This window comes from Cephus cinctus, unplaced genomic scaffold (assembly GCF_000341935.2).
Source record: "Cephus cinctus unplaced genomic scaffold, Ccin1 Ccin1_scaffold0330, whole genome shotgun sequence".
Lineage (NCBI taxonomy): Eukaryota > Metazoa > Arthropoda > Insecta > Hymenoptera > Cephidae > Cephus > Cephus cinctus.
Window position 1 is genome coordinate 2,305,876 of NW_014333027.1, and position 13,428 is coordinate 2,319,303.

At 38.5% G+C, this 13,428-nt stretch overlaps 2 protein-coding genes across 4 annotated transcripts; one reads left to right on the forward strand and one right to left on the reverse strand.

The window, feature by feature from the left end:
• The first annotated feature begins 2,221 nt into the window (after positions 1-2,221).
• LOC107266961 lies at positions 2,222-4,320 on the forward strand. 2 transcript variants are annotated; one of them, XM_025083875.1, is made up of 4 exons: positions 2,222-2,377; positions 3,112-3,311; positions 3,386-3,529; positions 4,083-4,320. In XM_025083875.1, the coding sequence occupies exons 1-4, from the start codon at positions 2,320-2,322 to the stop codon at positions 4,098-4,100; spliced, it is 420 nt and encodes a 139-aa protein (XP_024939643.1). In that variant the 5' UTR covers positions 2,222-2,319; the 3' UTR covers positions 4,101-4,320. The 2 variants fall into 2 exon arrangements, with proteins under 2 accessions (XP_024939643.1, XP_015593533.1); XM_015738047.2 differs by lacking the exon at positions 4,083-4,320 and adding an exon at positions 3,615-3,894.
• Positions 4,321-10,444: 6,124 nt separating this feature from the next.
• On the reverse strand, positions 10,445-12,506 carry LOC107266960 (odorant receptor 13a). 2 transcript variants are annotated; one of them, XM_025083874.1, is made up of 6 exons: positions 12,132-12,506; positions 11,723-12,059; positions 11,402-11,641; positions 11,207-11,320; positions 10,982-11,137; positions 10,445-10,659 (listed from the first exon to the last, which is right to left on the reverse strand). In XM_025083874.1, the coding sequence occupies exons 1-6, from the start codon at positions 12,377-12,379 to the stop codon at positions 10,594-10,596; spliced, it is 1,161 nt and encodes a 386-aa protein (XP_024939642.1). In that variant the 5' UTR covers positions 12,380-12,506; the 3' UTR covers positions 10,445-10,593. The 2 variants fall into 2 exon arrangements, with proteins under 2 accessions (XP_024939642.1, XP_015593532.1); XM_015738046.2 differs by lacking the exon at positions 10,445-10,659 and adding an exon at positions 10,701-10,870.
• Positions 12,507-13,428: the final 922 nt, after the last annotated feature.

Sequence of the window (13,428 nt, forward strand, 5' to 3'; positions counted from 1 at the left end):
AGAGTTAGCTATAAATAGAAGAACCCCATGGTTACAATGATAGAATGCCGAAGAAAAGTAAATGCGAGACTTTAAAAAGCACCGCGCACGTATAGCTATTCGGTAAAGAAAAAAATAAGTATTAAAAAATATACATAAAACACAGAAAAAAGTTTAACGAACTCAAACAAAAGCAAAGCTCCTCGTTCGCCGTTGCCGTCAGCCCCTATCGAGGGTTGAAGTAAAAGCAGGCAAACAGGCGGAGGGTAGCCCCATAGTCCTGTCTGCCTTTCTACCACCATCATCAGAAGCAGGAAAGAGCACCCCCATGGAATGGCAGTAACTCCATGTATTACGAGTGAGCCTCCCCCATACAAAACTACCCCTTGGAGCTGTATCGATCGTACACCCTGCTAACTCGCAACCCTCCGTGCCCGAGTTCGGCACGCTGCATCCCGAGCGGACAAAGGAAACCGACTACGCACAAAGAGACTCGTGCCTCAAATTCGTTCCTGAAAATCCACCAAGATTGGAGCCATCTACCGTGGAATATCATGAACGGGACTCGTGACTCTTTCACACCCCCAAAGTCTATCCAGCTACATACATATAGCCGTGTCTGCACGTAACCGACCACCTACTACTGATAGTAGATAAGTACAGCCAGAAGCATCGACTTAAGTACAAGTTGGTGGAAGTTGAGGATTCATCCTAAAACCACCCTTATCAGACTTTAATTCACCCTGTAAATCCAACGCCTTACGTAACTTGCTACTCCATGACCACAGTGTCCGACAAGACCCACGGTATGTTCGTAGCTTGCTGCTAAGCTTATACCAGCTCGTCGAGGCTTACCGAGAATGTTTGATGGGCTTTATTTGTTTACGAGCAACAATTCATCCCCTATTCAGGTAAATAAGTATCGACTCTGTAGGATTATAATGAATTATAAAGAGTCCAGCAGATGAAACATACGGTGCTCATATAATTTGTATTATGTTATTTCAACCGGAAACTACGTCGGGACGCCGTGACCTTTCATCACTTCCGTAAGCGGCTTCAAAGTGATCCTGTACTCGCGATAAATGGCTTATATACTTACGACCTAATCTGTATGTATATACAGCTAGGTATCCATGTACATACCATACGCACGTGAATGGGTATGTGCAAGGGTATGTGCAATGTAAGAGCAGCTACGTGCGTAGTACCATATCACGAAGCGTGGCGAATAAGCAACTTCCGGTTGTCGTGAAAGTGAAAATTCAAGAATAAAAGGAAAGATCAGAATAATGAATTGCAGAATAATGAATCAATGATCATATAATACTCAAGTATAATTATTAAATAGTTTCACGTGCTTTTATATCCTCTGTATATGACATAGGAAAAATAGCGTTATATATATAGTTATATTAATAGCTGTGAATATTACAGCAACATGAGTGGTTTGCACAATTTTAATCGGTAGTTATACGGATAACAGTTATCAGATGTAATCAGTTCTTTCGTTTAGCAGTAAAGTGAAGCTGTAACGAGTGAAATTTACATGAAAAATATCTTTAAAAATTATTATTGCAGCACACGGAGATATAGGCAATTAATTAAGCTGTTAATATTTATTGAAATACCTGGAAAATATATCTGACAAAATTACATGACTGTGTAATTGAAAAAAATTTTCTTAAACGCTTTCTCGTGTTACTCGCATTTGGTGGACACGTCTATTTCTACCGACAGGATTGGGGCGCGAATCTGCGATTATCAGGATGCTCCAGGTTGAGGAGTGTGACACTTTATCCACTGAGGCGCTGGTGTAATTTATTAATTTATTAAAGGATACTAGGAAAATATTTAATTATTATAGTTTGATTAGTAGTCAAACTCTACGCAGCGTGACTCCAAGCTCAGGATTGGAGTTTCGAAATATATTCGAAAGGATATCTTTCTCAGAAGAAAGAGCGACGAACACTCGGTAGCGTAGACCCGATAAATTTATTGAATGAAAAAATTCATCACAGTAAGATTCTGGTAAATATTTACTAGCCGAATAAGCTACGACGTTAACCGCGAAAATGAGCTGTAGAACTGAGCGCAAGAGGCATTCTGCTCCCTTGTATTCGTAGTAAAAATCCGCAAACTAGCGGGGTAACGAAATTGGTGGTAATTCTATCCAATAAACTAATGACGAAAGTCAACGTATTTCTCGTACAGGTTATTATAGTCATATGATAAGTATTAATCTCTACCAATGATAAGGACGATATCTCAACTGGAAGTGCTACGCCTCTGATCAAAATTTCCGATGTAACAGCGCAGTTTTGAAGCAGCGTCTGTCCAATGCAGAACTTTGTGCGACATCCAGGAGTACACTTTCAGCCCAGCACAGTAATGTCAGGTGGGATTGTTTAAAAATTACTTAGTACTTTTAAATGAGTCATTAATAAATCCTTTGTTCGTCGAATGGGACCATTTCGAAAGTTGATATACATGCGATGCTTTTAGCATCCTTCTGGAACCTTCTTAAATGCATTAACAACCGAGACACTATAGAAGTAGCAAACTAAATGACATTTCGAAATGAAAGTTAGTCGTTATAGAATTTCTCTTTGAAATGCACCCCAGCGAAACACGGATTTACCGCATACAGACAGTAGTGCGCAATTTACATTAACCTCAGTGGAGTAGTTATACGAAATAATTAGAAGGTAAATTTCTACGCTAAAGCATTGCCCTTGATAGCTACGCCTATGCACACGGTGCCGGAGCCACTGTCTCTGCACGCCAGTCGCCATTAAAAGTGGAAGCAGACGCAATGGTGCAGGCAATACGGTGAATCTTTTCATAGTCGAAAATAAGATTTTGATAAAGTATTAATTAAATTTAATTTTTGAAAATATAAATGAATCAACGGGATCAGAGCTGTCTCCTAATGGCATATGATAATATGCAATTCCTAATTAAAAAATATCTGATACAGTAATCGAGGATGTGTCATAGACAATACTGTTTCTGTGATAAGAGTTGTCGATATTTTTAATTGATAATAATTCAATTGCATCATTTCTATTTTTCTAATCATTACTTTTTTTTTTACTTTCGAACATATTTCACTTAGTACGTTAATTTTAGGATACAAATGGGTAAGGTATACAGGAGGGCGTTACACGACGCCCGGGATGATTAGCGTTGGTCGAGATAAGGATGGCTCTAATCTAGTTGTCGGCAGAGCCTATCACCAGGGAGACTTACTTCCGGCGAAAGTCAAACCGGAACATGGTGTAGCGTATATCAGTCACAATATGCAGGAAATAATCAAGCACGACTTTGAGGTGGGTTTCAAGACTTTTAATAATATTGACTGGAGTATCTTAAGCGTGTTAAATTATTAAAATTGTGGAAACAGATATTGATGCCGTTGGAATTTACCTGGGTTAATGCTCGAAATGGGCAAATACCTGCTGGCGCAGTACCCGGCGGGTATACAAGAAGCGGGGAGCAACTTTATATAGGAAAGGTCTTTCACGATGGGGTGCCTGTAGTAGGAAAGGTCAGTAATGATAACTTTAATGAAAAAAAATGAAGAAATAATTTTTTGAAAAATTTCTCAAATTTTTAGCTACTTATTTTTTCAGGTACATCCTAGTCATGGTGTATTGTACATACCTTATGGGAATCAGGAAGTACCTTACAGAGAATATCAAGTGCTGACACAGTCTTAATTTATATAACGTCTATTATATGTTTTTCAGGAAATCTGGTTAATAGATTGTTTTGCTCTCGTTTGCAATGTATAGTTAATTTATCCATTCTTGTGTATATCACTGTTGATTATACATTTAAAAATTTCACTTCAACAGTACCGCGTGGCAAATATTCGGCAAGTAAATAAAAAGTTCGTTAATTGAAAAGCAAGCAAACCTAGATACTTATAATTACGAAATTTTTTACGAAAACAAACAACTCTACTCCCACGCTAACTTCAAGCTTTAACGAGACGTCCTTCGTTGGTTCTCCAACCAAAAACACAGCAATGGCTGCGAAATTAATATGCATGGAGAAATTACTTATCCTTGTCCAGAACGCATTCTTCACTGTTACAGACGAGAGAAACTGTGTGAATATCGTATTGCACGAGAGGATGCACTCCCCTTAGGTATACTATCCCCATAATCACATGATTGTTCACGGTCTGAGACTTCATTTTCGATGGCGACGTTATGCTCCGTTCATACTATGCTACGGCATACTATATCTATATGTATTTCACAAAAGGGCCCAGGATCCTTCTCTATAGTGACAGCTTCGAGCTAGACAGAATAAATATGAAAATAAGCTTTATATCCTCCTTTATTTACAAAAAAATACTTTTCTAACTTAAAAAAATAATTCAATTTATTATCATAAGCTCTGTACGAATTTTCAGAATATTTTTCTTCCTAGCTGTACAGCCTTTACTACAAAAGAAATGCTACTGAGAATTCGTTTCTGTTAGGTACACCCTATATATATACGGGGCACGTGGCCGTTGCAGTATTATTCCCATGACAGACACGTGGCTCTGGAGGCTCCATTGTTACTCGCCTGCTGCCCGAGCTTGAGCTACTTAATATTTTCATCGAAATAGGCTTAAGGACGGTGAGTAAAGCCCGTCATTTTTTTTTCATTCATTAATTTCGTTCGAGCATTCATTCAAAAAAGAGTGGATGGTAAATATTCAATAGCAAATTGTTACTTGGGATGGAAACTGTTTTTTTCCATTCAACCGTGCACTTTACATTAAATAGTAATTTTGCGTACTGTCACTCGATTGGTATAAAAAAGCTACGGCGAAAATTGCATTCGCCTCAGAGGGAATAAATGAATAAATGTCTATCAATCTAACGAACATATAAAGAGGAAACAAAAGTAACAGTTCGAACGATAAATTTTATCGGATATTGGAAAAGCACATTTTTTTACTTTATCCCCTTACTCGATCCCATACGTAACTGAGTATACGAGTTTTAAAATAAATACATAAAAAAAAACCCATGAAAATATCTCATCTCGAATTTACTTGTTACAATACTAAAACACTATGACGATACGAAATACGACATATACCGTCATATACAAAACCATTATTTTTCATATTTGCTTTATTTCAGTTCAAATGATTATTTCTCCATTTTTCAAAATTTCATCGCAACGCTTTCATCCATAATTTTTGATATGGTACTAGACTTAAGATATAAATGTAAAAAGTCTCCTTCGTCAACCCCCTCGCCAGCCCCAGAACAATCTCATAAAAATTCTCTTTACTCTGGTTTACGCTTTACCGTGCCACGTGACTTCGATAGATCTGATGTTGAGTTTCCAATGTTTCCATCCCTATGGATACTATCCATCCCTTAACACATCACCCTCGGAGGGCACACGTCACAGAATCCACTAGAGATCCACAACAAAGGATCTTGCGTAGACTTCAGGATTCATGCTCTCTTTTCTTACATAGTGTACAAGGTGTTGGGATATATAAGTATATAGTACATTCCACAAAACGAATACATATACCGCAATATATATATCCTATTTATATACGTGTATATATATATATAATATTATAATAATATATATATTATATTATTAATATATATATTATATATAATAATATATATATTATTTATATATATATATATAATATTAATAATATATATATTATATATATATATATATATTATATCTTACGCGCATATGTATTCCCCATGTGTGACCATATTACTCACAGCGTTCCAAGCGCGTGCCCACTGTGCACGAGGTGCGTATGGCGCGTGCAGACTCCATCATTGAGAATCCTCTCCATTCTCTACAGTCCCTCTCATTCTGCAATGGGTAGAGCAGCAGCTGCAACTGCAGCTCATGGAAAAATCCACAGCTGCATCCCAAAATGGTCATTGGAATTAGCTATGAAAATTATTCATAAGCCATTAGAGGAATCCAGTCAAGTCCATTCTAATCCAGAGGAATCTAATCGCGTAACGTTACCTAAGCGAAATAATTGTCTTAGAAATATCATTTACTTACCATCATCTACTCCTAATCTTATATATCTTTGATTAATATTGATATTTCTTTTTATTAAGCCTTCTTTTCATGGCATTCAAAACTGTATCAATGTAAAATGGCCACCGTTCAAGCTACCCTCTGTCTTCCACTGCTTCCTCTTTTTTTTCCTAATATATACCCACTGGTCTAACAACAGGTTTCCTTTCAGTCCTTTGAACCTCTAAAAACTACGCATGGGGCCTCGTGTGGCTTCTATGGGGTACATGGGGTACTACCGGTGGCCTGCCAGTCTGTCTCCCTATGCCATACCCACACCATATCAAAATTTCCTTATAGGTAGACATGTGCGTGTATGTACTTATGGTGTCACGCTACGCGGCTTTTTCGGCAGCTGTCGCAACCGGCCCCATGCCATCTGCCGTGAACTAAACACATACGTACGTATCCAGAAAGGGACATATATGGGGTCCATAATGATCAGGATCTACCGGGTGTCTGTAATAAAAATTAATTCTAACAACTACTCGACATTACGCGACGAGCATGGATCGATATTTAATTCTATTTAAAGAAAAGGCCATAAGAAGTAATATTGTAAAAAATAAAAAATAAATATTTTCCAATCTCCTCCCATCATCGTACTTTTATACAATATTTACTGTACTCCGCTGAATATATACGTCGTTGTAGAATCCCGACAGAGGCGACACCGTCGCAATAAGAGTTTTCTAGAAGAAAACCGTGTGCCAATTTATACAATACAAACTGTATAAGTCCTAGAGTATCGCTCTTCTAGAACACTCTAGAATGTTCGTATAGATGCTTCTTCTAGGCTGCAGGTCGTAGGTCGTAGGTTCCACGGTGTGAAGTATTGTACACGTGATACGTGCAGGGATACGCCTTGTGAACACATTATGGTTCTCGGACTGTGTTTAAGTCGTACGTGGTGGTGTGTTACGTGAAAAGCAATCGATAACGTCACTCGGCTAGAGAAGTGCATCTGCCGTTCTCCCGGCTTAGCGTATCTTTTCCAGTAGTTTTATTATTTTTATTTTACTCTTAACTCCTGCGCCGTACAGCTACGTAAGCGCCTTTGTCACGAGGATTCGAAAACAGGGAGGAGAAAGAGAGGGATGAGATATATATATATGTATACATATATATGTACGACTATTATTGATGAATATATATATAGTAGTGTTGCACAGTGGGATCGGATAGATAAGAGTAAAATGGCTGATAGGAGGCTATTTCTGCTAGACTGGCCTTACAGGGTATTAACCACTCGATGCTCTCATTTTGAATCACCCATGTGAATGAGCTCTGGGTACCCCATGATTTTCTCTACTGGACCGATTAATTAAAACGGACCGGTTTTGACCATCTGTTCCTAACTGATAGATCGGTTATAGTTTTTTTTCTTACATGGCACATGGGTATATAGATATAGGTGGTAAAGTGCCTCTAAAGCATCCTGATATATATAAAGGGCTTTTAATTACATTTTGGTGAGAAGACCAAATGGATTTTTTTTTATCGTAGAAAATTATCGTTAAGGAATGATAAAATTTATGGTCCATCGATTAAACTAAGGGTATGGGATTCTGTTGGAATAGAGAATAGTACGTGGATTGTAAAAGTGATTTTGTTAAGGGGAACGAGACCTAGTTAACCCTTATGGCAAATATCTATTTTAATTAACTACCCCTTTGTGCAAGGTCCTTTGCCTTGTATAGAGACAAGATGGCGGCTAAGATATCCAAGCTTGTTACTACGCCTTGCTCCCTCTCATCCTGTTCCCTAATAGACAGCTTCTATCGCTCTATTCATACACCGACATTCGCATGCAAATTGCTACGAAATTAGGAGCAGTGAAGGGTTCGAGCTGACATTTTGAATTAGAATTCGGGATAGGATCATCCCTTGGATTCGAAAGATGGCCATATGCATCCCTTATCGATTCTAACGTCAATTCTGTCTAAAGTGAACGTTCCAAAATTCTGTCGATGCTGGAAATATGGTTGTGCCTTAGTCAATTGCATCCAGGTAAACAGGTTCGCGACGTTGCTCGTTGTACTGACAGTGAATTTCAGAACGTACCTTATATACACGACATAGGGCTAAGTATATATAGCTATATAGGAATCGATCTTATAATTGAATGCATGTTCACCCTTAATGGCGACAAGATGAAGAGTAAGTTCTGCACTCGAGAAATCAGATGGTTAAGGGTCGTAGGTCGTGATCTAAGACTCATCGGTGTATAGTCTGTCAGGAATGAAGATCAATACATGGGAAATTGACATTGATCACGAATCGAGGTAGCCAATTAATTCTTGTTTGTCAATTGCCACTTTTTTTGTAGAAAAAAAATTTTTCGCTTTCAGATTTATATAACGGACATAACTATATCGTCTTGAGAAGTAACCAGAGACACTAGTCGCGGACTGTGGATAAACATTAATAATTAAAAATGTCATTGTAGGTTGGGTAACAATCGGATATTAAATTTCAGGAAATCACTTTTAGTGAAAATTAAGCAAAATCACGTATTTCTCAATCAGTTGAGAAACTGCAAATTTATTTCGCTCGATCTTCCAATGAATTTCTCGGTGACCTTGACCGGAAGCGGAGTACAGATGGGATTGACGAAATTCTCATGTTTTCTTCCTCGTCTCGACCCCGCAGGAAAAAAATAGTGAATTCATTATTCGTAACCCTGGTTGGAAGTGACGATTTCTTTGAGGTAAAGCAGTTCAAGGATCAATTGTAACCCTCTTAGGTAGTGGGAAACAAACCTAGTATGAAATGAGGATGAAGTAAAGGCTCCTATTATCAATTTGACTTTAGCTGAAATGACTACTTTACTCAAGTGGATATTGGTAGTACCAACATGACGGGAAACTAGTTTCGAACGGATCCGCCATTAATTTAATATGGCGCCCATTGCTCTGGCCACGCAATGCTCCTTCGTTCGAGGAGCACCAGGCACCTAGAATCCAAGCAGGGGTTGACAGGGGTAAATGTACGTACAAATGCACCCCGGATTGGCTTTGGGGTGGTTTCCATGGCGACGGCATCGCGGCCCGGGAAGTCCTCGACAGGGTGGCGTGCTGCTCCACCGCCATCACCAATACTGACGCGGACAACGGCACCCTCTCAACAAGAAAAAGGCACCACGATTACATTCAACTGTACGGACAAAGAAATCCTCCTGTGTATTCCACAAAGATGCAGTGCTGGACCACTCTCTTTCTATTTGCTTAAGCTCCGCAGACTCTGAAGTCTTTCTACGGTCGAGAACTGTTAATTAAAATTTTTTCATGTCACTTTCCTTTTTTTAATACGACCGAAAACATTTTTTTGAAATTTACAAAATATTATTTTCCAATCTCTGTTTTTCTCTAAGGGAGTTCGTATTATGATTTCTGGCAGAGACTGATATCTCATCTTCATTTTCTCCACTAAATCTCAACATAGCTGCCTGTCACGTATTTCATAAAGCTTATGAATCGGCTTACCCTTAGATCTACGAATATACATATACGCATATGGCAATCCACCAACGGTTATTAATAGACGGGAAATTATATGTAAAAACCGGGAGAATCGTTAACGAACTAACGCTTGCACATCGAGGGATTGGTTCGTATACGAATTCCCGACTCAATCGTGATTTCTTCCGGACCATCTGGCGCGTCTAGCCGGCGAACAAAGAGGCTGAAATCGCGAGCTACGAGCCCGGGGTGAAAAGTTGCCACAAAGGGAGCAAAACCACCCCTGGCATTGCTGGTACACTCAGGACACGTCGAGAGTGGGATATTCAAACAAACATCGAACGCGAATCATAGCAACTTAATAATAAAAAGAATACATCTTTTAATAAACTCACCTAACTAAATGACGTCTTTATAGTCATTTAATATCCAAATCCTTTGAAATTGTCGTGAAGCAGAATTTTCCAAAATAGTGTCTAATCCAAATATTCCTCAGCACCCGGCATCGCTCGGATTCCAATTTGGCTCTTATCCATCCCTATTGACGAAGCTTGCCAACCCATAGAATATATATCTCCTAAATTTATACTCTTAATCTACCGCAAAACTGCTCGTCGTTCTTATTTTTTTTTTCTAGGCCATAGATTAGCGCCTTGAGACTTTTTTTTTCTTCGTTGGTATCACGTAATACTTTTCCAGGATTGCCCTAGGCTTTACGTCCCACAAGGAGCTTGGCCGTTTTTCGTATCTCAAGTACTTACGTACCAGAAGCACCTATATAACAGGTCTATAGGTTTTTGGGTTTATGTTCATCCGTTCAGTCGGTACGGTAGAGCACTGTAGAATTCTCATAATCGTACTCCAACACAATGGACTATTTGTATATGACTGCACTATTTTCATGGAATAGATAAACGGTATGAAAAATAAATATTTTATAGGAATTCCATAAAACGATACTTGCGTACATACATTTATTTTTAACGGCTATACGCGAACTTGCGGAAAAACATGCAAATTCTTCGTCACCCAGGGCTGGGCAGAGATTTGTGACATTGAATATACTCCATCAAAGTTCCATAAGACCCCGTGCACGTTGCGAATCTGCCTGTATTCCTAAATTCCCCTCGTACCGCTTGAATGAATTCCCATTATTTTTAATATAAAAGCCTGTGAGCACACGCGTGTATTTTTTTCAATATCAGCATAATTACATGTATATGTATATGTATATTAGGTGACTTGATTACATGTTGGGAGGTCAAGAATTTTCATTTTCAACATCTTTTGTACGTCTAGTATATAGCACGCAGGACCGAAATGTAGGAGAGAGATGTTTTTAAAATCTGTTAAGAACATACACAAAGGTGATACAGTTTCCGTGTAATCTGATATTGAGGCCAGAAAGGATATCCATATTGAATAAAATAAATATAAAATTATTTTCCTTTACTCACGTCAGTGAAGTTGTCCAGTGATAAAAAGATGAATTTTCCAGCAGTAATTCTAAGAGGTTTCTGAGCTCTTATCATTATCATCATTAGCATCTTACTGTCCCTAGGCTGCATCTTGTACCAGGGACATTCATAAACAGCCTGACTGATCGATTGAGACTGACAAAGAAATGCGACTTAAGGGTGTTAAAAATGAAATAAAAAATAATTGTCAACCAAAAAATTCACCTGATTACTCAAATACTCTCCAGCCAAACAGTACGCCAATGTCTCCCAAAGTTCACCAAGAATGAACAATCCAAATTTCATGAGCGTAAGGATATTCTTGGTGGATGAAATGGACTAGCCCGTAATAATAAAAAAAAAATTATTTTCAAAAAAATAAATAATCCATTATATTCAAATGCATCCATAAACACTCACCGTAATAAACATGAAACCAATGGTACAGATTATCAAAGTACTCGATAATACCTGAACCAATGATATATAAGAGAAGAGGTCCTCAATCTTGTCTGAAAATTCGATGACTCTTCGATGATTGGCTACAAGGACATTGCCAGCCAATAATATCTTCCGCCTGTCGTCAACAGTCCGGCTAATATCAGAAAATCGCGATATATCCTTGCGCAATAGGACCAATCTAGATCCTGCGTGTAACACCTGTGCAGGATATCAGTACAATGATAAATATTCAACACACTATCACGAACGGCCGTGTCTCAAAGGATCAATCCGTCTTACCAACGTTACAAGGAGGCTTTCGGTAAGAGCGTTCCCGGCGGCAGTTAGTACAGCCTGAAGGAACTGAACGCAACAAAGGACTTCATAGACGGGCGACACTTTACTTTGAAAAGGATATTCAGAGGGCAAAACGAATTTCCTATCGTTTATATCAGCAGCATTGTAGTGATTTATTACAACAGGCAGAAAAAGGACAACAGTCCCTACGTAAAGTCCTAAAGCCCAGATATAAAATATCCTGGACAGTTTAGCATGTTCCGTCATCACGGTCCATTCCTCGACGCTCTTAACGCTGTTCCAGTCTTCTGACATATGCTTCAAAACTTCATTGACATACCTAAATACGGGATAATATAACACTATAGTGAATAGTAAGTATAATTTGATACAATTTAAAAAAAATTCTCACCGACGATTCTTGTAGACGATGATCAGCTTGACAAAGAACAACGTCTCGGTGATGGTGACACTGAAGTTGTCCATGAGATTGTCCAAATCGTTGAAAACGCTCACAGCATCCCAGTACTGAAAAATCAGTGCTGCCATCATGAGAGACCAAACTGTCAGCCGCCCAATTCTATTAGAAGCACCAGGCCAGGAGTCAATTAATCGAAGACCAATTTCTACTGGTTTACCAACTATCGCAGTGTCCTTCATGATCAATATTGATAAAAGAATTTTGGCTTATCCTTTACTGGTATACAAATTTGAAAAAAATACTTTAAAACTTTTTATAACATATTTCGAAAATTTTGAGCATCTTACAAATATCTTGAACGATCTCTTGCCGGTCTATGACCCAACTGACGCTTCGATGACGATCCAAGAAAAGCTTCAAGATTCGCCACGCCTTCGAAAGCTTTACAGACCAATAGGATTTAAGATTTTGTGTATTCTTACGATATCCAAGGCGATGCAAATAAATCCCTTTGTTCGGTCACAGATGGATGGGTATTACGTACTGTCGAAAGCTCTTGAGTAAAATATGAATCCCCGCTGTATATTTACTATAAGATTGCGAGTTAAGGTTTTCTTTTTCCATACTTTTTCTTTCGCTTCTGCCATGTGTATCCGATCACAGATTATTTGCTTGCAACATTCAGACCAGTTACGCCTTCCAAACAGAGATACCGCTGATATTCTCGGAGGGAAGTACGTGGTACCGGAAGAACTAAAAAAGTTACTAGAAAGTTGCGCTTAAAAATTTATCTGCTCAAATTGCTCTGTGTGCCTAGTCAATATAGTAAGAAAACTTAGGTCTACCGTGACGAAAAGTATGACAGTTTCTTATATGCAAAGTTCAGTTCAGGCTCGATCGTGGACGTTCTCCAGTTCAACCATCTGAGACTGGTGCCAGTGCACTCGCCAATCTGTACCACGAAATAGAAACTGGTATCAGCTACTACAGATCGTTTCAAAAGTAGTCCCAATTACTCACATAGAAGTGTACGTAAACGTAGATGGATCCACGGTCAAATGGCTACAGTCTAATGGCACTCGAGTTACATACCGAATAAAGAAAACAAGCCCTAGACCCGCAAATAATTAACGTGTCCGAAGTACCATGGTTAAAATAATATTTATCGCAACATACCCAATTTTATCAAGTTGGATTCAATAGTCAAAGTACCGATTGAATTGAGGATGATTCTTTAATAAGAATTTTTATCAACCCGGTAATCACAGGTAAGAGTTTTCAATGTAGT